This window comes from Mobula hypostoma, chromosome 19 (genome assembly GCF_963921235.1).
Source record: "Mobula hypostoma chromosome 19, sMobHyp1.1, whole genome shotgun sequence".
NCBI lineage: Eukaryota > Metazoa > Chordata > Chondrichthyes > Myliobatiformes > Myliobatidae > Mobula > Mobula hypostoma.
The window spans coordinates 26,193,949-26,221,914 of NC_086115.1; the positions used below are offsets into that span (position 1 = coordinate 26,193,949).

The 27,966-nt window shown below is 40.1% G+C and overlaps 1 protein-coding gene across 1 annotated transcript; it reads right to left on the bottom strand.

Annotated features, from left to right (window-relative positions):
- Positions 1-5,586: 5,586 nt before the first annotated feature.
- cdk1 (cyclin dependent kinase 1) lies at positions 5,587-27,332 on the bottom strand. Its single transcript, XM_063071164.1, has 8 exons — positions 27,197-27,332; positions 17,676-17,732; positions 16,970-17,126; positions 14,662-14,785; positions 12,113-12,283; positions 9,269-9,432; positions 6,606-6,744; positions 5,587-5,954 (listed from the first exon to the last, which is right to left on the bottom strand). The coding sequence occupies exons 2-8, from the start codon at positions 17,710-17,712 to the stop codon at positions 5,841-5,843; spliced, it is 906 nt and encodes a 301-aa protein (XP_062927234.1). The 5' UTR covers positions 17,713-17,732; positions 27,197-27,332; the 3' UTR covers positions 5,587-5,840.
- Positions 27,333-27,966: the final 634 nt, after the last annotated feature.

The window sequence follows — 27,966 nt, forward strand, 5'->3', positions numbered from 1 at the left end:
CATCATTACCCTATTAATTTCCTACATCCATCCTATCTATCATTGTTTTGCCAAAATAGATCTTGTTTCCTAGCCCACATTTGCAGTCCATTCTCCAAACTAGCTTGCTCTTCTCCCTCTTTCTGCTTAAAGATCTTATTATCTCTCAACCTTGATAGTATCAGGTCACTTGTTTGCATCTCCCACCACTGAAAAAGCCAGTCAACTATAAATTTTATACCTTGGGAAAAAAAAACATCAGTTTATTAATAGTTTCAATCTGTTAATTACTTAATTGTTGCTGTAATCTTTCTGCAGGTGTAATACCAATCATCTTGGCTACTTCTTTACTTCCTCCCATTTTAGGCATCCTTATCCTTTAGCCGACAACTTCACTAATTACTTCAAGCACATATTACCCAAATCTGGCTGATGCACCCATTTACAATTTCCCACTTGTCTCAACAATCATACCGGAGAGCAAGTTTTACTGTCCAAATTAATGGCCACCTCATTCTCTCCCTCCACTGACTACAACCTCTAAACTACTATAAAAACCTTTGCTAGATAATATGAACAAAGCTTAATGGAGAGAGAGAACAAGGTAGTGCTGTATAGAAGAATCTGGATGTCCTTTAATTACTGCAGAGGTACAGCTAGTAATTAGAAAGCAAATTGAAGTTACAAAATTATAACAGGGATGAAATACAAATCAGGAAATGTTGCTACATGCATACAGGCCATGGGCAATCACATCCATAGTCCTGTCCACAATTTTGGTTTCCTATTTAATTATTATTGAAGGTAGATCAAAGATTCTCTAGATTGAGGGAGCTGTTTGATCAGGAAAGGTTGGGCTATTTGAGGAATTTAAGGGCGAATATTATTGAAAGAAAGACTCTGAAGAGGGTTGACATGGTAGACCAGCGGTCCCCAACCACCGGGCTGCAAAGCATGTGCTACCGGGCCGTGAGGAAACTATATGAGACAGGTGCACCTTTCCTTATTCCCTGTTACACACTGTTGAACTTAAACATAGGGTTGCCAACTGTCCCGTATTTGCCGGGACATCCCATATATTGGGCTAAATATGGGATGTCCCGTATTTCCCCTGCTCAGGTAGAGTGTTCCTATGAAACCGTTCGTGCCGAAATGGCGTGAAGCGAAGAAGCAATTACTATTAATTTATATGGGAAAAATTTTTGAGCGTTCCCAGACCCAAAACAAAGCTAACAAATAATACCAAATAGCATATAAAACCAAAAATAAATAACACTAACATATAGTAAAAGCAGGAATATGATAAACAGCCTATATAAAGTAGAAATAATGTATGTACAGTACAATCGGGAAGAAGGCAAAACCGATTTGTGGGAGAGAAAAAAAAATTGGCACGTACGCACATGCGCACAGGTGCCCATGCAAGGCTTCATGGTCATGGTAGTCTTTCCTGGGTCAAGTGTCCTGGGATTTGACTGTTACTGTTGTCCCTTATTTGGGAGTAAGAAAGTTGGCAACCCTAACTGTAAAAGACATGTTGAGGTGAGTTTAACCCTACTTGAACAACCCCCCCAACGGTCTGCAAGAATATTGTCAATATTAAACCGGTCCGCAGTGCAAAAAGGGCTGGGGACCCCTGCAGTAGACGCTACAAGGGGAAAGCTTAAAATCAAAGGGCATTACTAGAGGAGAAAATCTTTAGCATTCTCTGTTCAAGTTCCATACTGTTTAAATCAAAGCATATAAATCAAAGATGTAATGGACTTTTGGGTTATAGGAGAAATCAAAGTTCACAAGAACAGACAGGTAAATGAAATGGTTGCCAAGATTAAAAAAGGCATATTATTGAATGGCAGGAGGCATTTATGATGCAACATTAAACCTTTATATAAGAAACTGTAATGCCTACAATTTTAGTTACTATATTTTAAGCAGCTTGCAAAAGCCTAAGTAGCTTTCAAGGATACAAATAAAAAACTGCAAGTGCTGAAAATAGAAACAGAAAATAAGAGAGAAAGGTGTTTCTTTTTCCAGAAATACTACTTGAAAAGTTGAGTATCAACTTTACCAACTATAATTGTTTCAAAAAAGATGAGGAATTCTAAGGATAGAATGAAGCAGCTAGATGTTATTCGCAGCAAAAGAGACCTAAAAGCTTTGATAGAAATGTCAATGACAGGTAAAATAATTCCAGCATGATGAGGAAGGCTTCAGGAGTAAATCCCAAGGAAAAATCCAGAGCTGGAGACCCTAAGGCAATCCTGCATTGAGTTCAATGTTAACTGGCCATTCCTGGTTGCCAGTGTCAGTCTCTGCCATTCCTTTGGATTTATCAGCCGCATGGAGAGGGGGAGCCTACTGCATGGGAAACAGCTTGCCCTCCCTGTCATACTGCCCTGGCTTGCATATCAACTCAGTGTAACGTAGACCAGGTGCAACATCCTTGATCAACCCTGACCAATGGAGGATCTCAAAACTATCAACATTTTACAAGAGGAATTGGCTAGTCACTTTTAGGAAACAGTAGGCTACAAAGATTAATAGAATAGGATTGAATGAACTGCTTGGCACACTTAATTGGCTGAATGAGTCCAATGCTATGTTCAAACTGCTGGCAAATGGAGACCACACTGAACCAGCTATGTTGTATTGAAAAACAGACATGAAAAGAAAACAGTGAAAACAATCAGTTCAGGTATAATTTATATGGTGATTAATTTTCTTCTTCCATGAGGACTTTGGACACCATATCAAATTCTAAACAAACATTGAAACTAGCCATTTCTGCTGCAAGCTTTTCATGTGCAATTCCTGCTTTCTTCCTCATTCCATTAGCGTAGATTAAACAGCCAGTTTATGAAACAGTGAATCAAGAACCAAGTGTTACAAAACTATCCATCCCCACACTTGGGGGGCGGGGGGATGGAAGTTAAATACCATCATCACCAACAGTGGCTGCATACAAGGACCAGAGTTGTCTCTAATGCCTGAGGAGACCAAGGTCAAATGGAGTATGCAGACCTCTCCTTAACATGTTCTACCAGTCTGTTGTTGCCAGTACAATCTACTGTGTGGTGATGTGCTGGGGCAATGGCATCAACACGGGTGATGCCAACAGGCTCAATAAATTAATTAGAAAGGCTGTCTCTGTTATAGGAGTCAAACTAGACACACTGGAGGCTGTGGTGGAACAAAGGACCCTATGGAAAATCCTGGTAATTCTGAACAATGTTTCTCACCCTCTGCATGTCACCTTGGGTGAACAGAGGAGCAATTATAGTAATTGACTAAGACAACTACTCTGCTCCAAAGAGCACTATGAAGTCATTCTTACCCTTGGCCATCAAGCTCTATCATAAGTCAACCTATAGTTGGGAAAGCAATGATCAACTCCTGTTAGACTGCGGTAACATTTTTATTCGTTCATAGTTCACTAATATTTATATATATGAACAGTTGTAATGCTACTGTGACACCAATTTCTCTGAAATCAATAAAATACCTAAAGTCAACACTCACCTTGAAGTTGTAGTCATGCCTGGGGTAAGGACATTTTAAACCAAGTCATCTTATATTTAAGCCTCAACCAAGACTTATTGAAAATGAGGTGGGTTCAGTCTCATGTCAAGGCCCTTTGATTTCTCTTCCTCGAACCTCACTCAGCCAAAAATAGAAGCGGACTGCTTACTTGTCCCCACATGAATGGCTTTTGCAGATTAATTTTTTTAAAAAAACTCATAACAGATTAGCTTTATTTGTCACAGGTATATCAAAAGAGTCAAATGCATTGTTTATGCCAAATTAAATCAGCGAGGATTTTGCTGGGCAGCCATCAAGTGTCACCACACTTCCAGCTCCAACATAGCATGCCCACAACTCTAACCAAAACTTGTACGTCTTTGGAATGTGGAGAGAAACCAGAGCACCCAGAAGAAATCAATGTGGTCATTGGGAGAACGTACAAATTCCTTACAGGCAGGAGTTCAACACTAATTGGTAACTGCTGGCGCTTTAAAGTAAAGCATGAAAGTAATCAAACTGCCTGTCACACCATGAGCTCTGGTATTGAATTTTGAAAACAATTGCTACACAGTCTAACCAAAACTAGTGAATTGATGGCAGGGACACCTTCAAGCCAGAACAATTCAACATCATGTACAGTCTTCCAACATTTACCAGTGGACACTAATTCATAAGTGGGAAACTGTAGAATACACACATCTTCAGAAGTTATCCCAGTCATTGTCATGACTTAAATTTAAAATACTAGAGATCCAATTTCACACAATTGGAACAGAAAACACTTTCTGAAGAGTTTCTAACTAGCATCAGTCACGTGTACTTGTGATGCCATTAGTAAACTACACTGTGCTTAGAGTGAAATTTTTAAAATAGCATCAGTTGCGTGGATTTGTGTTTTAAAAAAAGTGATTTCTTGTCACAGGTAGTTGGTGAGTAATCAGTAAAACAACTCAGAACTGTTTTGCTCACTGCAATTTCCAGCATTCAGGCTTGAAGATGCCAGCAACAGCTGGGAGTGAAAATGAAACAATTTCACTACTTCAAGTTAGGTATTGACAATCATCTTGAATGTTAAAATGAAAATGAAGACTTGAGGACACAATCATCAGAAGCATTGTATGAAGGCAAGGCCTTAGCTGCACCAGGTGCCTGCTCTAATTTTGTTTATTGACAGTCAATTAAAATTCCTCTGCTGATAACCAGTATGAACTACATAAATAGTTTTATAGATCTGCAGTAGTGGTAGCATTCTAATTTGTTCTGTATTACACAATTTGTTAGTTAAAATGTATACCAAAAACTGCCATTTAAACCATTTCCATGAAACTTGAGTAATTGGACAGCCTCTTAATTGGGCAAAAACAAACGGATCCTGATGTGGCCCAATTAACTAGAATAAGGTATCAGTATTTCCTTAGACTACTAACCAAAACTGCATCACTTTGCTCATTTTGGTTCATTTAAAAATCAAAAAGGTGTTTGAGCGATGGAATGTCGTACAGTGCTTGGAGGATACAGGGCAAACAATCTTGCTTCTGCCTTTCCAAATTCATTATACAAGACTCTGGATTACCACCCATAGGTGATACTGATGACTCGGGTATTTGGTACTTGCACTATGTTTTCACAATTTGCATGAGTTCCAAAGTAATTCATATATGCTAATCTGAAATGCATTTATACATGAAGTAGCAGAAAATTAAACCTACTAATGTAGTTTAACACAAAGGATAGTTGGAACACTGTGAAATTCCGAAATTCACGTACCTGCGTTGAAAGTACCAGAGACTGAGACAGCCCACTGATGGAAGCAGCAAAGAGAAAATTACACTGAATTTAGCTTTTAGGTGTTGAAGGATCATGGGTTTTAGCTCAGCAGCATACTTAATATCCAAATATGATCTGTACATACATGACAGGAAACTTAATAAATGCGTATTAAATTACAATTCTGTTACAAACTCTAACAGTGCAAATTGCACTGCAGATCTCCAATGAGGCAAATGCATTGATCTTAAACAGAGTTCCCAAGATTATCTTCAACCAACCTATAAAAAAAATTCACACTGCAACTATATCTCCAGTTATCTTATAAATCCAAGAATATGGTGCAAATTTGACTTTATTTATATTTACAATTATACAAGTACAAAAACAATTGTGTAGCTATTGAGGATAGCCAGAAGGGAAAAAAAAAATACATGGATACACACAAATAAGTCTACAGCACATCTTCAATACAGTTATAGTTGTAACCAGAATTAAAAAACTGAAAATGAATTCTCAATGATTGACAATAGCGTTGCTATCAGACAGAGACAGTAACCAACCTTCAGGAATTACTTCCTGAAAACATTGGCAGGAAGACTAGACTTATCCAAGTCATCAAAATATGGGTGAAACAAAGCTTCCTTTGCAGAGATTCTTCTGGTAGGGTCATAAGTCAATGTTTTCTAATAAAAAGAAAACAGTATATTAGAAAACATCATGAAGTGATACCATTTTAAACAACATTAGGCATTATAAAATATGCCCATCACTGAATTTCATAGGACTGTAGACACTAAAAATGCAAGCTATGCATGAAATAATCATTCCACTTCAAGGACAGTAAAACTGATATGATGCTTTCTGCATTTTAGCAACCAATTCAACAATATAATGCACTAGGGCAAATAACTAACTGCTGAGCAGTGGCATACCTGAACACGTGTTGCTCATTCCATGTTGCATTTTAAAATTATTTCAGTGCAAGCTTTTCATTGCTTCCAATGATGTCAATTAAAGTCTACTCATCTCAATGCAAACTGGTTTTATTGAAATTGTGAAATAATCAGAATAGTATAACTGCTTCCAATTAGCAACCTTTACAATGCAGGCTTGCTTAAATGTAGAAATATGGCAAATTAACGATCACATTTAACTGCATCAGTGAGTGCAGTCAGGATTACCTTCCACAAGATGAAAGGCAAAGTCTAGAAATAGTTCAGAATTGATTATTATGGGAAAATATGTAAATAACTGATCCCACTGCAGAATCAACTTATGCTTTTCTAATCAAAACAGGGAAAAAATGCACTGATGATATTTGCAACATCACATACCGCTAGCAGGTCAAGGCCATTCTGATCTAAATTCTTCACTTGAGACAAATTTCCTGGTTTCCACTTGGGGAAGGTATTCTTGTAGTCTGGTAATGTTTCAACATCTGGCCAAATGTCATTGTTTGGTGTACCTAGCGTCCTGAAAGCAAGAGAAACAATGTTTTGCATTTCTGTAAAGATGCTTCGATGTTCAGAGGGGACCTGAGCAAAAACTTCCCTCCCTACATCGCAGGCGTGTGGAATCTGGAAAATATTGCCGGTGCGACTGTTAACTCCTATATCATTTTGCATGCATGTGCAGAATGCGAGCTGTCATGTCTTCAGTGGTGGTCAAGTATGTGGTGGCTAGAAGGGCACATTTCTCCCATATCATCAGGAGCTTGTATATAAAGATCAAGAAAGGATTGACAGGCAACAGAAACTAATCTGAAAATACTGTATAGGCAGGCAAACAGAACAGTAAAACACTTGAAAGAGAAAACTTTTCAGACACCGGGAAGGAAATACATTAATGGCAGCTGAGACACTTATGCGATGTTAAAAAGCTTTACATCAGTTTTCACCAAGAAAGGTAACATTAGTAGAACTTACAAGGAAAATATAATAGACATGCTGGACGGACAGAACAAAGACTGACTTTCTATACCACTTTTAATTCAGATGAGAATCAAGTTAGGTCTCAGAGGGAAGCAAGGAAGCATAAAGTTGAAATATTTACAGACCCAAGGGCAGTGTATAGAAATAAAGAGATCAACTTAGCAGTCACTTAAACAAGTGTGGATTGATTTAAGAATGCATTGATTTACTAAAGGGAAGGCCAAATGACCCAGAGTTCTTAAACATGGAGAGTCAATGAGAGAAATTCAGATGCAGCATTTTTGTTTTTAAAAAAGCAACAAATAATCACCTAAAGATTGAAGGGCAGGGAATAAAATAGGGCTGGGACAGTGTGCGTACAAATTATAAAATAGGAAACATTGAAAAGCATAGTGATGATACTACAGATCCATACAACTTTTTATGTAATGATTTGGAATTGGGCATACTTAGTTTCCAAATTTGCAGTTGCCTAAATATGGAAGCATTGTCCTGTGAAGAGTAAAAGACCTTCAAGCACTAATGCAGCAGCATTGAGGACAAACAGTTCTGAAAACACGTGCACATAGTTTACTGAAAGTAGGTTGGGTTTAAAAATAAAAATTAAGAACCAAGGGATCCAGGGCAGTTAGAGTGCACAACACTCTAATGAAAGATGTTAAAGATTGGCAGAAGAAATTTATTGAAATGATAGGGATAACACATTTAGTTGGAGTAAAGACATGAGAAGCTGGGGCTCTTGTCTTCAGAACACATTTATTATGGATCTAGACCATAAGACAAAGGAGCAGAAGTCGGCCATTTGGCCCATCGAGTCTGCTCTGCCATTTTATCATGAGCTGATCCATTCTCCCATTTAGTACCCCCCCCACCCCGCCTTCTCACCATAACGTTTGATGCCTTGGCTACTCAGATACCCATCAATCTCTGCCTTAAATACACCCATTAACTTGACCTCCACTGCTGCCAGTGGCAACAAATTCCACAGATTCACCACTCTCCGGCTAAAAAATTTCTTCGCATCTGTTCTGAATGGGCGCTGTTCAATCCTTAAGTCATGCCCTCTCGTACTAGACTCCCCCACCATGAGAAACAACTTTGCCACATCCACTCTGTCCGTGTCTTTCAACATTCGAAATGTTTCTATGAGGCCCCCCCCATTCTTCTAAACTCCAACGAATATAGTCCAAGAGCGGTCAAACTTTCCTCATGTATTAACCCTCTCATTCCCGGAATCTTCTCTGTACGCTCTCCAATGTCAGCACATCCTTTCTTAAATAAGGAGCCCAAAACTGCCCTCAGTACTCCAAGTGAGGTCTTACCAGCGCATAATAGAGCCTCAACATCACATCCCTGCTCCTATACTCTATTCCTCCAGAAATAAATGCCAACATTGCATTCACTTTCTTCACCACCGACTCAGCCTGGAGGTTAACCTTTAAGGGTATCCTGCACGAGGACTCCCAAGTCCCATTGCATCTCAGAACTTTGAATTCTCTCCCCATTTAAATAATAGTCTGCCCGTTTATTTCTACCAAAGTGCATGACCATACACTTTCCAACACTGTATTTCATTTGGAAGCATTCAAAATCATTAAGAGTATACTGAGTAAACATAGCATTTCTATTGATGGAGCATTCAAGGACGAGGTCAGAATGAAACTGATGGTAAATTAACCAAAAAAAAAAAAAAATTGACAAGACAAGGAAGAGATAGCTGGGTTCATTCATTCTTTGATCTTGGCAATCCATTTGCAAATGTTTCATCACCATATGAGGAGACATCATCATTGCCAAGTATTGGAGAACAACTCAACCCAATTATCAAACATCCAAGCTGCACGTTTTCCGAGTTAGTTCCAACAAGGAAGAGCTCATGGCTCAGAAAATGATTAAGGCATGGAATGCACAGCAAAGGGTAGAAGTGAGAAGAAATTTAACTGTATCTTTCAAAGACAAACTAAATAAAGATAGAATTTAAGGGAGTGGGAGAGAAGATTAATATAACACAGAAGGTGGCAGAGATTATGCAAGTCACGGTTGGGGATTCATTTTTATAAACAAACCTGAAAATTCTGAAAAGTTGATCAATCTCCGAGTCTCCATGAAAGAGAGGTCGCTTGGTAGCCATTTCAGCAAATATTGTACCAATACTCCAGATATCCACAGGAGTTGAGTAGCGAGCAGAGCCCAGCAGTACTTCAGGAGCTCTGTACCACAGTGTCACCACCTTTTAAATCAAGTCAGATTAAAAATTACTTGCAGGCTTATAAAATTCACATCTAAAGTCATGGAGCCTCAAACTAAGATGTGACAAGAATAAAAGGAGTGCCAAGACACTTCAGCTTGGATGTTACATTCCAACAATTCAATCTCTGACAAACAAAAAAAATTGAACAAATGTGCAAAAATATTAAAATCTCAATACAACTTTCTTTTCGTCTCTTTACCATAACAAGCTTGCATTTCAAAGTTAGGTTATTTTGCTGTAAAAGTGAAGAAAAACCTACTTTATCTCATCCTTATTTATCTACCTGTTGCCCACAAGTGATTAGTCTTGGTGAATACACACATGCTAAAATGGTACAGACTGTAAACAGATCCAGCAACTCAGTACTGGGCATTCATGACACAATATAGGCCATCAACACATGTACTCAACCACAAAATGTGGCCTGGTATCTCCTCCACTTGACCACCACCAATCCAGGGGATCAACCTTGATTCAATGAGGACAATGAGAACCAGGAGCAGCACCAGGTATAGCTCAAGATGAACAATCAGCCTGGCTAAGCTATAAAACAGGGCCCACCCGCATGCCAAATTACTAACACCATGCAACATGGAGCGAAGTGATTCCACAAATAATGCATCAGATCCCAGCTCTGCAGTCGTAGTATACCCAGTCATGAAAAGTGCTGGACATTTAAACTCACTGAAGGAACAGGATCCACAAATATCTCTATTCTCAAAGACAGGGTATCCCAGCACATCAGTGCCAAAGAGAAAGTGAAGCATTGCAAGAATCTTCAGACAGTGCTGAGTGAATGATCCACCTCTGCTTTCTTCAGTGGATCATGCTATGGTGGATACCAGTCTTCAATCCAATCCACATAATATCAAGAAATAGTTAAAGGCAATGAATACAGCCAAAGCTATGGGCTCTGGCCACATTCTGACAACACTCAGACTTGTTCTTCTGAAGCTGCACACCCTTGGTCAAGCTGTTCCAGTACAAGTACAAAACAGGCATTTATCTGGCAATGTTGAAAATTACCCAAGTAAATCTTGTCCACAAGCAGAGTAAATGCAAACCAGCCAATTGCTGCCTTCACTACCATTAGCAAAGGGAAGGAACGAATAACCAGTGCTATCAAGCGGCACTTGTTTAGCAACAAAATGCTTACAGAAGCCCAGTCTGGGTTCGGCCAAAATTACCCAAACAAGCCCCATTACAAGCATAAACTACACATGGGCAAAAAGTAACCAACTCCAGAGACGCAGTGAGAGTAACTATCCTTAACATTAAGGTAGCATTAGACAGAGTACGGCATCAAGGAGCCTACCCCAAGCTGAGGTTAATAGGAATCAGAAGGAAATTCCCAGTTAGAATCATACCTAGCACAAAAGTTGTAGTTGGAGGTCAGAGGGGAACAGATGGATGTTATTTACTTGTATTTCCATAAGGCATTCGGTAAGGTGCCACATAAAAGACTTGCCCACAAGGTAAGGATGCATAGAGTTGGGGGCGGTGTATTAGTATGGATAGAGGACTAGTTAACCAATAGAAAGCAGAGAGTTGGGATACATGGGTGTTACTCAAGTTGGCAATCAGTGGTGAGCGGTGTGCCACCAGGGTTGATGCTGCGCTCGCAACAGTTCACGATAATCATTAATGATCTGGAAGACTGGGGCTGAGTGTAGTGTATCTAAGTTTGCCGATAGTAAATTGAGTAGAAAAGCAAATTGTGCGGAAGATACAGAGAGTCTGCAGAGAGATATAGATAGGTTAAGTGAGTGGGCAAGGGTCTAGTAAACAGAGTACAATGTTGGTATATGCAAGGTCACCCACTTTGGAAGGAAAAATGAAAGAGCAGATTATTTCAATGGTAAAAAATTGCAGCATGCTGCTGTGCAGAGGGACTTGGGAGTGCTGGTGCATGAATCACAAAAGCCTTGCTTGCAGGTGAAGCAGGCTATCAAGGCGGCAAATGGAATGTTTTGAATACAAGAGCGGGGAGGTTATGCTGCAACTGTACAGGGCACTGGTGAGGCCGCACCTGGAGTACTGCTTGCAGTTCTGGTCTCCTTACTTGAAGGATATACAGGCTTTGGAGGTGGTGCAGAGGCAGCTCACCAGGTTGATTCCAGAGATGAGGAGGTTAGACTGTGAGGAAAGATTGAGTCACCTGGGACTGTATTTGCTGGAATTCTGAAGGTTGAGTGGAGATCTAATAGAATTGGCTCCATAATATTGTACAGTATTCTCATACTTCAGGGACTACAGAGGCTCAAGGAGGCAACTTACTGCTACCTTAGAGTCCCACAAGAATGGGAAATTCAATGCTAGCACAGTCTGAAGTTCACATCTTTTGAATAAGTAGGATTTATAACTAGAACCAACATCAGCTGTTAAAGCCATAAGAGTAGAAAATGCAAGTCGCAACTAAATGCCTAACAGTAAAGGCAAGTCATTACTAAAATGCCACCTCATCAAGGAAGAGAAATCAGAGAACAAAAAAAGACCCTCAGCAGGCTAGCCAAAACTAATAAAATAGCATTTTAATAATAGTTGAAGCTGGTAAACTTAACTTCATGTCAAAGCAATAACATATAAATCCTATTATGAAAGCTTTGTTTTAAACACAGCGAGTTACCTATAACAGAACAAAGTATATGGCTAGACTTACTTCATGTGTATAAACTCTGACAGGGACTCCAAAGGCACGAGCCAGACCAAAGTCGGCCAACTTAATAACTCCTTTACTATCAATCAGTAAATTCTGAGGCTTCAGGTCTCTGTGCAAAACCCGCCTTGAGTGACAAAAGGCAATCCCTTGTGTGATCTGGTATAGATAACTCTAGAAAAGGGCAAACAACATACAATCATTAAGAACAGTTAAGCAAAAGATTTTCAATCTCAATCTACAGATTACAAACTCAGCCCTACGTCAAAAATTTAAATTGCTTTGTTGAACCAGCTAGGAATGAATTAAATAATAGACTGAATAGTCTGTATATGACATTGGGCATTACTAAACCAACAGCCAGACACCAGTGCAACTCCATTGTGAAACTTTCATTTTAGTAACAAAACGACTGAATTATGGGAAATGAAAAGTGCTGGTTTATTAATGGCCCCCAGCAAAGCACATCTGCCATCCTTTTCCAGTTTGTTCCACATATGCACACAGTTATGATCAAAATGATTCAGGAAGCTATTCAGTTCAGGAATAATTAGGGATTGACAATGAATGCAGGCCTCCCTAGCTACTGTACATCTGCAGTTGGACAACTTATCTTTTAAACCAAATGAATGCCACAAATGAAATGAGGGACAGTACAAAGTTTATCAATATATACCAAATTTCCAAAAAAATGAACAAACATCAATCCTACTCCTTTATTCATCTTACAGGGTTCAGATCAGAATCAAAAGAAATTGCACTGGAAATAGTTTTTAAACAATAATTTAAAATAACTAAGCAAATCAGCTCCATTTAATGCAGGATTTGTTCCTTTTTGAAACAGGGAAGCCAAACTCAGATCAATAGACTTCATGAGATAAGCAGTGAAAAATGAACAGACAAATCAAGAAACAATGAACAAGCCTGACAATTGCAGGATAAAGATGAAAAGATTGAAAAAGTCCTTTGGGAAGAATGAGTTAAAACAAGAAACACTGATTAAAGAATGTAAAATCTGATGTCTGTGGGTCAAGAAACATGACCATGTCTTCAAGACGTTCAAGGCGAAGTGACAGCTTTTTAAAAATACATCAAATTAAAAAGGATTCATTGCATTACAAAGCATATTTTTAATATTCTGCCTAAGATTAAGATATCAAAACCAATGTGGACAATTGAACTTTACAAAATTCATGATTTTAGTGTTTGGAATAAGTGGTAAAATATATCTTTGGAAGTAATTTTTGGACTTGGCTCCACTCTGCATCGGAGCACCAAGGCAACCGCAGAATATGTCAGGCTGCTGTTTATTGATTAGTGTTCTGCAGCTGGATCCTCTACTTCGTGAGACCAGTCAGCACAGGTCAGTGATAATGTCTCTTCCTATCATCACAGGTGCATAAAGGATATGTGCTTAGCCCACTGTTCTACTCTCTACACTCATACTGTGTGGCTAAGCACAGCTCAAATACTGCTTACAAATTTGCAGATGACACCAGCGTTGTCGGCAAAATCTCAGATGGAAACAAGGACAAATGTAGCAGTGAGACACCACCAGCAGGTTGAGTAGTGTTGCAACAACATCGCACTCAGCATCAGCAAGACCAAGGAATTGACTGCCGACTTCAGGAAGCAGAAGTTGGAGAAGGTGCACCGCTGCATAATGAGGAGTCAGGAATGGAAAGGATGAGCTTCCTGGGTGTCGCAGGCCGAATTATGAAGTTATGCCTGAAGCTCTACTTTGTTTGAGGGGATTTGGTATGTCAAAGACTATGACAAATTATATAGACATGGAGAACATTCCGACTTACTGCATCACAGCTAGGTACGAAGGCTCCAATACACAGGATTGCAAGAGGCAACAGAGGATCATAGATACAGGCAGCTCCATCACAGGCACAACTCTTTCCTCCAATTATTCTCCTCATTAATCAGGGAGGTGGTACAGGAACCTAAAGACTCTCACTCAATGATTTAGGTTTTTCTCCCCCCCCCCCTTCTGCCATTAGATTTCAGAAAAGTTCATGAACACTACCTCATAATTCCCCTTTGCTTGCACTATTTTTTTTATTTACAGTAATTTTGTCTGTGCATTGTACAGCCGTTTTAAAGCAAGCTTAATTTCATCCAAGACAGTGACAGACTTAATTCTGATTCCAAGTCTAATAGAATATTTAAAAAATGCAAAGCACCAAGGAAAATAATATTAGTTGGAACAAAAACTTCAAATGTTTAGAATTTATTCAAGAAAACTCACTCAAGGATAGAAGATAAAAACCTTCAGCTTTACCAATGATAAACATGGAGATCGGAAAGTTTGATGAATATAATAGCATCAGCAACACAGGTTATTTCTGTGTTACTATTATTAGTAGACAAAGGTTAGGATGAATAAAGCAGCTTGAAGAATCAAAGATATATCAGCCAGATAGCCATGAGTAGCAAGCACCTAAGCTCTAAAGTTTGATAATTTAAATAGGAGCACTGCAATAATTTTCCAATCTTCCCACCAAACATGTCAAAGGTTTTCAATAATCATGTACTACAGTTACCTTAACTAGCATTTGGTCCATCAACTGACGAGAAGGCAAGGAATCCAAGTACTTTTTCAGGTCCATTGAAAGAAATTCAAATATAAGGTATAGCCTTGCATCCTGCATTAATATATCTTGAAGGCTGAAGAAACAAACAAACTGTTATCAAACTCAATACACTACTCCATTAAAGACACTTGCAACGTCACTAAAATCCCATGGTTGCAACAGTAGTCAAAATACATTCAGGCAATCTCAATTCATATTTGAACATACCGAGAACACAGCAGAGGACTGCTTGCTTTGTTCTGACACATACCAGTTGTTGGTTGGCTACTTTAAAATAGGGGCACCCAATTCCACATAGCAAGAAAATAACCAACACATTTGCAGTGGTTGATGGAACAGGAAGAAACCATTGTTCTTTCAATATTGCAATATACTTTAAAACATCCAAAAAATTCATTTAGAACTGAGACGCGGAGAAATTACTTTAGTCTGTTGGCCAGAAAGAATGCCAATCTACAAATCAGTGAATTCAAATGAATCATGGACAGTGGAAGCAGTCTTTATTCTTGCTGCATGCTTGGGGTCGGAGGCTGCCATTTTGTGAAGACACTTCTCCATTTTGAGTTTGACATGCTGGGCTTGATCAATGTTTTAAAGACACAATGATTCTTCAGGTAATCTGCTGGACTGGAGATAATTTCCAAATAAGAAGTTATTTGTGAGATGTTCTTTGGTTGGCTATAACATGCAGGCTTGTGAATGTTGGGTTGATGTCTGCCTGAAGTGATTCGAGCTCATTGCTGATTGAGAACAAAGAGCCATAAATTATCAACTGTCACTTGATGGGAAGAGAGCAATAAATTTATGCTGGCTTGGGGCAGAGCCAATAACAAGGTGTTAAAGGACAGACACATGGCCTGTGGCCAATGACACTGGAATACGATATTTGAATTGACAAGGAATGGATATAAAATTGGATGGTATATTGTGGTAGTGGTAACTTCAAAGAATACCCATCGCAGATACAAGCTTAAGCAACCCTGGGTGAAACACATGGCGAGTGTATCGGGACAACGAGGAACACCTGGCCAGCGTAAACTCCTTTGCCCGGGTAATACCTTTGCTATTGACTATTCAGGAGAGTCAGGGATACTTCATGGGTGTGCACACAAGGTATTTAGTGCGTGAATTCACGTACTTGTTAGTTTGAACAATAAAGGTACTCGTCAGTAAACACAGATCTCTCTGTGCCTCACTAAGCATCGTTATAAGTCGAAGTAGTTTTTTTTTAAACAAGTCAGAGGGTGGTAAATCTGTGGAATTTGTTGCCACAAGTGGCTGTGGAGGCCAAAGTCATTGGGTGTATTTAAGGCAGAGATAGATAGGTTCTTGATTAGCCAGGGCATCAAAGGGTATGGGGGTGAAGGCAGAGGAGTAGGGAAGACTGGAAGAATTGGATCAACCCATGATTGAATGGTGGAGCAGACTCAATGGGCCAAATGGCCTACTCCTATATCTCATGGTCTAAAAAAACTTGTTTACTGAAAACAGTACTTTGAGAATACTGGTGTATTTCCTCCCAATCAAGAGAGAAACATTGAATTTAGCTGTACAAATGGCTGTTATCAAACTCACATCAAGCAATGACAGTTCTTCAAGTGGCAATACTGCAAACTCCTCCCTGCTCTAACAAGTCTAAAACAAATAAACCTACTTGTTTGTACAGCCCTGGAATATTGTATTCAGCTCATTCAGATTTCTATCCGTTATCCATCACTGCTATGTTAAATATTATAAGCTATATATATTAAAATATACCACCCAGAAGCTCAAAATGATATAATTGCTATAAATATCCACTTGCCACAATGGATCAGCTTTCAGCCATAAGCATATTTTCAGTACCGGAAAATAACATCATTTATTGCTCAGTTGTTTCATAACTAAACCTGTGAACTCTTCAGTTTTGATGCACATCTATTGATTCAAAATCATGGTACAGTACTACCATAACTCCTGAACAATTTCAGTTTTCCACAAGACCTGTTGGCCATCTTTAATTAGCAACTGAAAAACACTGCCAGAACTTGTCAGGGCTTGGTTCATTCTGCTCATTTATTTAAATACAGATGTGAAACATCTAACAAAACACATTTCAGCTCAACTTTATTGACCCCTGAAAAGGAATTAAAATGCTTTGTTAAAACTGAAATATTCCAAAAAGACTTGCTGCAGCCATCTCAGGTGTTTGAATACCAATATTTTCATCAGACCAGATGTGAATTTCTAGTATTGAAGATTAAGCCATTGCACTTACCATACTATATTCGGATGCTGTAGTTCTTTCAAAAGAGAAATCTCTCTGATTGCAGTGCTGGGAACACCTTCCTCTTCACTCTCCAATCGGATTTTCTTCATGGCCACTATCTGCTGGGTAGTTTTATGGCGGCCTTTATAAACAACCCCATAGGTACCTAAAAAAAAATTCACATTAAAATATTCAAGTCAAATTACAAATGCTTAGTAAAATCAGGTAAAGTTCCTATAATTTTCTAGACGATTGCACTGGGTTATTAATTCCATTCTTCTCCACATGCCTCCTAAATGTGCCCACTTCTCCCTGAATTACAGTAAAGATATGCCACTTCAATTCCACAGGATTACCATAGAATTTAATTAGTTTGCTCTTTGCCACCTTCATCTCAGTTCACTATGCTCATTTTGCCCTTTTTTTAAAATTTGACCAGTTATTTTTCCATGTGCCCCCAACTTCACCTTGTGGCTAGCATTGAAATTCTGTTTGAAAATGCTGAGGAGTTTAGTTTAATACAGCAAAATGAATACTCAAAATGTAGATTGCGTCTTTCAAGTTCATTTCTGGAGCTGATTGTGGGAGAATTTGGATCCAAAAAATTAAAACATTTCATAACTTGCTTAAGTGTAACCAGTTCAAATCACAACTTTACCAAAAACAAGCATCGGGTTTGTTGCAGATATTCAGAGAAACTAAAAATAATCCTCACCTTCACCAATTTTCTCTATCTTCACATAATCATCCATTCTAGTATTCACACTTCAGCCTGTTAATGAAACAAAGTATTAAATGTTTTTCAAGGAATAGAGGCATCAGTTTCTAATGCTGAATATTGTTAGAGCCTCAGGTTGCTCAAAAAAGCCTTTCACCAAATTTTGGGTAAACATTAAAATACAAGTGGTGTATGCTTGGGAAGAAACAGGATTAAGGAATGTTTTGAAAAGCATTCACTCCATTGTTTTTCTTCTTGCATCATGTTTGTACCAATTGCTCACTTTGAAACTCCAATTACTCTTACAGTCAGAACGGTGATGCCCAAACTGTGACAAAAACAATTTTGTTGGCAACCATTTTGGTTGCTGATTAACTCATCATTTAATGAAAATACATGGCCTATAATTACTCTGATAATATTGGGCTATACACTATACAAATTCTTTTTTTTAAGTAAAAATTACACCTTTGTATCTGATATACAAGACAAACTGCCCATCAAAAGATCTAAAAAGGAAATAAAAATGCTGATACCGCCTTGGGAATGTACAGAGTGCCACTACAGAACACTATTGTGTTTTTCTCCTGTCATCTTTTTGCTTAGTATGATTAAGTACTGCAGCCACATTTTTCCACAGAGATCACAATAAATCCTTTATCTATCCAGCATAAAGAAAACACAAGTCCTGATGAAGGATTGGAGCCCAAAACATTGACTGTTTATTCCTCTCCAGAGATGCTGACTGACCTGCAGAGTTCCTCCAGCATTTTGCATGCGATACCCTGGATTTTCAGCATCTGCAGAAGCTTGTATTTATAAAAAGTTCAAGACTTTCACCTGATATTCCAGCTACAACATAAACTAGTAGTTCAGGTAATTCACACTCCCTTTGATCTACTCATCAATTGTATGAACCATCTTACTCCTCTCTCCGTTGTACTAGTGAGCTTCCCTCTAGTAGTCTCAGTTCTATTGCAGGGTTTCAACACAAAACACCTACTCCTTTGACCCAACTTCCTCCAGCATTTTATATAAGCACTCAATGTACCAGTGCCTTTTTAAAAAAAGTCTCCTGGGGCGAGGCAGATGTGCTGGAATTTAGTGGTGGGACCATTATGTTCAAAACATTTGCCCCCCAAATTATTTTGACTATCCTTCTCTCCCAGCAGTCTCACCCCTACTGCGTTTTTACTCCTGATCTTTCCCCTCCTGGTCCCAAGTTTTGAGGCCTCAGTTTCATTCACATCTGAACAAATTCCAAACCCAACACTTCGATTTTTCTGCTAGCACTGTTACTATTCCTGTGGCTGGGAATCTTTACCCAAGAGTAGGCAGTTAGTGTAAATAGGTAAAAAGATCAGCATGAAAATGGTGCGTTGAACTGAAGGGTCCATTTCAGTGCTGTACAACTTTATAACTGGACTCCTTTACCATTCTATCCACCTAGGCCTCAGGAGTTCTCACCTTCTCCAAATCTATTCATTGTTGATGTGATTCCAATTGATTTTTCCCTACTGCACTCACTTGCATCTGATCCTATATGAACTTGCTGAGCTTCCTTCACCACGAATTCTAATGACAAACTCGGATAAAGGCACAATTTGTGCCTGGCAAACTGATCTGTGTTTCAGTGGCAAAGCATCATCTCTCAGGCACATCCTCACTCCCACCGCTGAACCTTAACACAGTCAACTAATATCAGACTACCTCCCAGTCAACAATGGGCCTCGGTTCCTTGAGACCTCTTCCCCACCCCCCCACCCAGCTTCAAGTCTTGTGTCGCAGCAGACCCATTGCTTTCCCTTCTCTTGCACCAATCTGAATTCTTCATACTTAGACTTAATTATTTTCACCCTTCACGATTTAGACAATTTTCTGGTACAAATAAGGGCAACTTCAACAAGGATACACAATCCTTTTATGTCCTTTATTGTCTGAAGGGCCTCTACTTTCCTGAACAGACAACCAATCAGTTCCCCTCCCCTAATATACTGATTTACCCATCTCATTTGATCACCTTCAACTCCATTTTCTTCAAATCAAAGATGTGTTGACTTGGGCCCAATAACATTTTTTGTGGCATAGTTTTTGTTTCAGTCCTATTCAGGTCAGCTTTCTCAACTGTTTTCACAAACTCTTATTACTTTCCTAAACCTATTCGGAAACCTTTTGCTGCCAGCTTGCCTCCTGTCCCCACATTCACAAGGTTCACGTTTGGTCCATCATAGGAAGCTGAACAGAAACTGGCCATTTGGCCCATCTAGTCTGCACCAAACCATTTAAACTGCCCGTCCCAGCAACCTGCAATGGAACGTACCTCTCCCAACCATGTCCCTATCCAAAAATCAAAATCACATCCACTACTTGTGCTAGCAGCTCATTTCACACTCACTGCCCTGAGTGCAGATGTGTCCCCTCATGTTCCCCCTAAACATTTCACTTTTCACCCTTAACCCATGACCTGTAGTTGGAGTCAGTGGAAAAAGCCTGCTTGCATTTACCCAATCCGTACCAATTTTGTATACCTTTTTCCAAATCTTCCCTCAAGCTTCGACGTTCTAGGGAATAAAATAGTAACCAATTCAACCTTTCCTTACAATCCTTGTAAATTTTCTACGTACCCTTTCAATCTTACATCTTTCCTGTAGGTGGGTGACAACAACCGCACACAATACTCCAAATTAGGCCTCAGTGTCTTATACAACATCCTAACTCGGACTCAATACTTTATATTAAAGCCAATGTGCCAAAAGCTTTATGACCCTATCTACATGTGATGCTATTTCCAATGAATTATGGACCTGTATTCTCAGATCCCTCTGTTCTACTGCACTCTTCAGTAACCTAAAGCTATGTAAGACCTACCCTGATCCGTCTTCCCAAAATGCAACACCTCACATTTGTCTGCATTAAATTCCATCGGCATTTTTCACCTCAGTTTTCAAGCTGGTCCAGATCCCTCCGCAAAGTGTGATAGTTATCCTTGCTATCTACTACATCCCTAATTTTGGAATCATCTGTAAATTTGCTGATCCTGGTAGTCACATTATCATCCAATTAGTTGGAATAGGATGACAAACAATGGACACAACACTGATCCCTGTGGCACTCTGCTAGTCACAGACCTCCAGTCATAGAGAAAAGCCACTATCACTCTCTGGCTTCTCCCGCAAAAGCCAATATCTAATGCAATCCACCATTTCATCTTGAATGCAAGCAACTGAACCTGCTTGATCAACCTCCCATGTGGGACCTTGTTTTGTCAATGCATTATCGATGTACATGTAGACAACATTCACTGCCCTATTTCATCAACTTTCCTGGTAATTTCTTCAAAAAGCTCTCACGCTGACTATCCCTAATCAGTCCCTCCTAACCAAATACTCACGTCCTGTCCCTTAGGATACCCTCCAAGAACTTTCTCACTACTGTCAGGGTCACCATTGTACAATTTCCAAGTTTATTCTTTAAGAGCTTTCCTTAAACAGCGGAATAACATTAACTATCCTCCAATCCCCCAGTACTGCACCGGTTGCTAAGGATGATTTAAATCTCTCTCCTAGGGCCCCAGCAATTTCTGGACTTGCCCCCCGCCCCCACAGGGTCCAAGGGAATATCTTGTCAGGCCCTGCAGATTTATCTACCCTTAAGACAGCAAACACATTCCCAAACACATAATCTGTACAGGGTCTATGAAATCAATGCTGCTTTGCCTTGCTTCTGTAGACTGTCCATCTACTGAGTAAAGAGTTGCAAAAAAATTAATTTAAGATCTCCCCCATCTCTTTTGGCTCCACATATGGATTATCGTTCTGATCTTCCACAGGATCAATTTTGTCCCTTGCAATCCTTTCGTCTTATTTGTAGAAGCCTTTAGGATTCTCCTTCACCTTGTCTGCTTGTGACTTCAAGCCTTCTTTTAACCCTCTTGATTGTTAATTCTTCTCTTAATTTCTTCTACTTCCCAAGTACCTCATTTGTTCCTACCTGCCTATACCTGCTATGCACCTCTTTTTCTTAACCAGGGTCTCAATATCTCTCGAAAACCAAGGTCCCCTAAATCCCCTAACCTTTAATTGTGACAGGCACATACAAACTCTGTACTCTCAAAATTTTACTTTTGAAGATCTCTCACTTACTAAGTATACCTTTGCCAGAAAACAGGCTGTGCCAATCCATACTGGCTAGATCCTTTGATACCGTCAAAATTTATATGCTGAACCCGCAGACCAGACCCATCTTTAACCATACTTACCTTGAAACTAATGGCATTACAATCACTAGATGCAAAGTGCTCCCCCTACATAAACATCAATCACCTGCCCTATCACGTTCCCAAACTCTCTCGTTGGGACTTGTATGTACTGATTAAGGAAACTATCCATCTAGTCCTTCTATAGTTTGGGTGCCCCAGTCAATATGCAAAAATTTAAAAACTACTTACATGCATAACATTTAGTTTCTTGCAACGGTCTGCAATCTCTCTATAAGTTTCTTCCTCTAAATCCCATGGACAGTTGGGTGATCTATATAGCATAGGCCCATTAACGTGGTCATACCTTTCCTAGTCCTCAGCTCCACCCACATAGCCTCACTAGAGGAGTTTTCAAGTCTGTCCTGACTGAGCACTGCCATGACATTTTCCCTGACTAATAACACCACCCTCCCTTTAATCCCTCCCATTCTATGATGTCCAAAAACAGAACCCCAGAATATTGAGCTGCCAGTCCTGCCCCCCTGTAACCAAGCCTCCATGATAGCTACATCACAATTCCCCCTCCTTTTCTGGATTTTGTCCCCATCTAGGCTAATAACTTGCATTACAAGCTGCCAGATTCCCATATCAACTCTTCATCCCCACCCTTACTCCTGCAAGGCCTCCATTCCATTCTACTAGATCCTTCATCTTGGTTCCATTTGTGCCCATTAAGTAACTTTCCTCACTGGTGCTTCAGGAAGTCTTCCTTCTTCCTGAAATGTGGCTTCACATCCAGCATATACGACAAGAGACATGAACTGCATTTTATTTCTTTCTTGCTACTCTGCTTGCCAGTTCCTTTCCAGGACAGAGGAAGGACCAAATTCACCAGTTCTCATCTTCCATCAGATTAGCCTTCTAATCAACAGCTCATCTACCAGTATTACCATTTTTACTGAGACTCCTCCAGATATATCTTCCCATGTCACCCATATTGTCAAAATTCTGAGTCCTTGCAAATGAAGCAGCAATTCATTTCCACTTCTTCCAGTATATGCAAACTGGTTTTCATTACATTGGGGAAAATTCCAGTCCTGATTGGGTAATCACTTCAAGGAGCATTCACATTCAATTAAACCTGCTGCTATTATTTTCTACCGCACTCCAACCAGTCCTTGATTCAGAAGACCACAAGACAGAAGCAGAATTAGGCCATTCAGTCCAATCAGTCTGCTCAAGTATCATGAAGTTGCAGGGTCATACCATATGGAAACAGCTTCTTTGGTCTAACTGGTCCATGCCAGCCATATACCCCTCCAAGATAATCATATTTGCCTGCATAAGGCACACATAGTTCTAAAGCTTTCCTGTCCACGTATCTGTCCAGCTGTGAGGTGGATGTCCAGGCTTGTGTTGAGGAGCATCAAATATTGGCACAGATGTCAAACTTACACAGGTCAGTCTTCTTAAGCCTGATTTATACCACTGTGTAGCCCTACGCCGTAGCAAGTATGCGTTGTTGTATCTGCGCTCTGCAATTCACCGCCAAAACGCTAGTTCATGGTGGGGTTTCTATGCCATATGTTAAGTTTCTTCGTGAGAGACATGGACGAGGAAATGCATTTCAAATATTTTCGGATGTCAGCAGGTAGATTTGACGATTTGGTTCATCGTCTCCAACCATTTATTTCGCATCAGTGTACAGACATGGTGGAGAAAAGCAACCGGAAATGCGTTGGAGGAAATGCGATGTTACCAAGCAGACCAATCAGTTGTTGCGGTCTGCGTCGCCGCGACGTGTGATTAACTTTTTTGGGGAGGTGCACGTCACCCTACGGCATAGGGGACGTGGTACCTACGGCGTACATTTGACGCAGAAGTATAGATTGGACTTTAGACTAGAAGACATAGGAGCAGAATTAGGCCATCGAGTCTGCTTTATCATGGCTGATCCCAGATCCAGCTCAACCCCATACACCTGCCTTCTCACCATAACCTTTGATGCCCTAACCGATCAGGAAACAATCAACTTCCACCTTAAATATACACCCAGGCTTTGTTTCCACCACAGTCTGTGGCAGAACATTCCAGATTTACTACTGTCTTAAAAAAAGAATTCCTCCTTACCTCTGTTCTGGAAGGTCACCCCTCAATTTTGAGGCCTTGCCCTCTACTTCTAGATACCCCCACCAGAGGAAACATCCTCTCCACATCCACCCGATCTAGTCCTTTCAACATTCAGCAGGTTTCAATGAGACCCCTCCCCCACAATCTCCTAAATTCCAGTGAGTACAGGCCCAAAGCTGCCAAACATTTCTCATGTTAACCCTTTCATTCCCAGAATCATCCCTGTGAACCTCCTCTGGACTCTCACCAATGACAACACATCCTTTCTGAGATACGAGGCCCAAAACTGTTGACAATACTCCAAGTGCAGCCAGACTAATGTCTTAAAGGGTCAGCACTATCTTCTTGCTTTTATATTTGACTCCCCTTAAAATAAATACCAACATTGCATTTGCCTTACCACAGACTCAACCTGTAAATTAACCTTCTGGAGTCTTGCACGAAGGCCCCTAAGCCCCTCTGCACCTCTGATGTTTGAACCTTCTCCCTATTTAGATAATAATCCACACTATTGTTTCTTTTTACCAAAATGCATGTGTCCTTTATGAACTGTTACAACAATGCCAAATAACCTGTGTAACAGTATCTCATTTTTTTGTCTGCAGATGTAATTAAAATAATCTAGGACCTCACCATCCAGACCATGCTCTCTTCTTGCTGCTGCCATTGGGAAGGAGGTACAGGAGCCTTTGGTCCCACACCACCAGGTTCAGGAACACATTACCTTTAACCAACAGGCTCCAGAAGTGGAGTAAATAACTTCACTCACTTCAACTGATTCCACAGAACTGCAGACACACTTTCAAGGACTCTACAACCCATGTTCTCAGTATTATTCATTTGTACGGGTCATCTTATTTGTACAATGTCTTTCCAGTGACACTGAATGCCTGCAAATAGTTCAATAGTTTCATTTACTATCAGAGAATGCATACAATATACAACCTGAAATTCTTGTTCTTCACAGACATCCGTGAAAATAGTGCCCTAAATTATTAGTGACAGTAAAAACATTAGAACCCCAAATCCCCACCACTCCCCCTCTCACGCACAAGCAAAGCAACGGCCTTCCACACTTACTTCAGCATCTTCCACCCACCAAGCAATAGCAAAGCTCCCCTAATATAGATAATGATCTGCAATACAACAAAAACTAATCATTCACCCAACAATGTGATGTACCATAGGCTGTCTCCATAATAAATGGAAAGAGGTGTCACCCTTTCAGAGCAAGAGGGGAGACCAAAAGACAAACTTGATTCTTGATTTACAGTGTTAAGGTCTATGTCACTCCCTCCCCGCCACTCCCAAGGTTTTGAGCTCAAAAACTGGCAACAATCTGTTCCATGCCAACCAAGTACAGAGCACCCATCTGGTGACCCGCTGTTCCATTTTCACCTGCAACGCTTCAGTTGGCAGCATCAGCTCGCCCCCAGGGCTGTGAAGCCTCGGAACCCCGAAGGTAGTATTTGGTGACACACACACTTCGATAATAAACTCACTTCAGTTCGTCCCAAACAGCCTTCTGTAACTCAATACAGGTTGAGAACCCCTTATCCAAAATGCTGAAGATTGGAAGTGTTTCGGATTTTAGAATGAGGTAGCTTGGGATCGCCATCATTTCCAACTCTGAATTTGTGCTACCAGTAAGCAGTCTTTGACTTACACTTTTTCATCACACATGTACTTAACAGTAAAAATTATTACATATCATTAACATAATGTGTGTATGGTAACAATAGCAGAATCGAGAGAATACTGGAAATCTGCTGTTGAACTAACATTGGCAGGGTTTCAGTCTCCAACTATAAAGCTGTTTTCATTTAAAAGTTACAGTACACTATTTGTATTTTAATTTTTTTAGGTTTTGTGTATGAAAACAATCAGCATCGTAGACTTTCTATGGTGCTAGATTTAATGATCAGCTTACAGTTTAAAAATTCACTGCTGTGCTTTTAAATTTCAGCAACTGGTCTTCTGAATATTCAAATTTCATTACCTTCAAATTTCAGATTGTGATACATCCTTGCTTGTTTCATAACCAGCATATGTTCATGATACACCACTGAGATTTTCATTTTGTGCTTTATGCAGCACTTTACTATTTTTCTTGGACTTTTGTTCATTATCTTTGTCATTACGTATGAACCGGCTGTGGTGCTCAGAGACTTGCACATCCTCTGGGAACCTTCCCACTCATCACATCAGCACTCAGGACAAAACAGATTTTTGGATCTTATTGTATTTTGAAATTTTGTCTAAGGGGTACTCAACCTCTCCCAACTATCTTTTTCCACTTCCTGCTTCTGAGGGAGTATTTCAATTGTTTCCCTCCCACAAATCTTATCTGACCTGCTGAGCATTTCCTGAATTTGGATCTTGAGCATCGAAGTTACAATTACAGTTCAGTAACAAGCAAGACATTTAAACGAACTCAAAGGATAAAGCAGAATTAGGAACTTAAGATTTAAAAACAAAATAAATTGTGCAGAAATTGATTGTTCAGGAAGCTTTCCGGAAAGTAATAGATCACACATCTTTTATAACGAGTATTAACTGAACCGTAAATCCTTCAAAGTAAACAGTTTTAGTTCAAAATTTTTTGGTGATGCACTTCCCATCACCCAGTTCGACTAGAAGACGTTAAAGGGACCACTAAAAATGTGCTTCCAACACTCATAAGGCTTTCAGGAAACAGCAGGGCCCCTATATTAGACAGGTAACAACCTCCAGCGTCCATCCTTTCGGGCATTACTGCGCTTATATCTATTACTTGTAAAACGAATCATTCTAAAATGAACACGAGGAAATCTACAGATACTGGAATTTCAAGCAACACACATAAAAGTTGCTGGTGAACGCAGCCGGCCAGGCAGCATCTCTAGGAAGAGGTCCGAGACGTCGACTGTACCTCTTCCTAGAATTCTAAAGTGAAGCTGAAGTTTTGCAGCGGGTGGACGGACACATGAAACACCGCAGAGGCCCACGTTCCAGCAGCAGGTACGTTGACGTTAGTGAGAGCCCAACTCAGGGGAACGCATCTGTCTACAGCAGGACCAGCCCGCCTGGGAGGCCCAATGGGGCAAATAGCCGCCGCCCAGGGATATGGTTCCTCCCGCTCCCTATAGTACAACCCTTGCGCAAATCTCCAAACCCGAACCCCAGCGACCCTGGGGAACTCTGCACCCACCGACACACGAAACGAGGAGAGACGAGCCAGCCGGAGCGAAGTCGACCAAGGCCCGAGCACCTCTACCGTTCCCGCCGCTGTTTGAAAGTCAGGAACGCATTCCAACCGCTCGCCGATTCAAGCCGGCCGCCAATCAGCGCCGCCGTTTGGATTCAAAGGAACCAATCAGAGTGGAGGGACGGGTCCTTCGCCCGGCTCTTAGCTGTCCAAAGAGAAGGGCGCGAAGGGAGACATCAAAGCGGCAGTGCTTTGGGTGAAGGAGGAGCGAGCGTCTGACGGACGGGTAATGTTTATCAAGTTGCTAAGGAACTTTTTCCCCCCCGATCATCTTAAGTGGTATTTTAATTCACAAGGATCAGCCCCCGAGATAGCTAAATAACACGACAATGATGGACGTTTAGTTGCACTGACATATGTCATGAAATTTGTGGTTTTACGGCAGTAGTATGGTGCAATACATATAAATATACCATAAATAACAATAGTGATATATATTAAAACATTTAAATAAATAATGCAAAAGGAAGCAAAAATAACCTCTTCCTATAGATGCTGCCTGGCTCACCAACATTTTTTGTGCGTGTTGCTTGAATTTCCAGCATCTGCAGATTTCCTTGTGTTTGCTCAAAAATAATGAGGTAGTGTTCATGAACTATTTAGAAATCTGAAAATTCATATCAAAGAGGAAGAAGCTGTTCAGAAAACATTGAATATGTGTATTCAATCTCCTGTCTCTCCCCCGACGGTAGTTATGAGAAGAGGCCATGCCT

Coding starts and splice junctions, on each gene's coding strand:
- cdk1 (XM_063071164.1), bottom strand. CDS start 17,712: ATGGATGATTATGTGAAGATAGAGAAAATTGGTGAAG. Junction 14,786..16,969: donor CAGCATCCGAATATAGTATG/GTAAGTGCAATG, acceptor TTGTTTCTTCAG/CCTTCAAGATATATTAATGC. Junction 5,955..6,605: donor ATGGCCTTGACCTGCTAGCG/GTATGTGATGTT, acceptor TCTTTTTATTAG/AAAACATTGACTTATGACCC.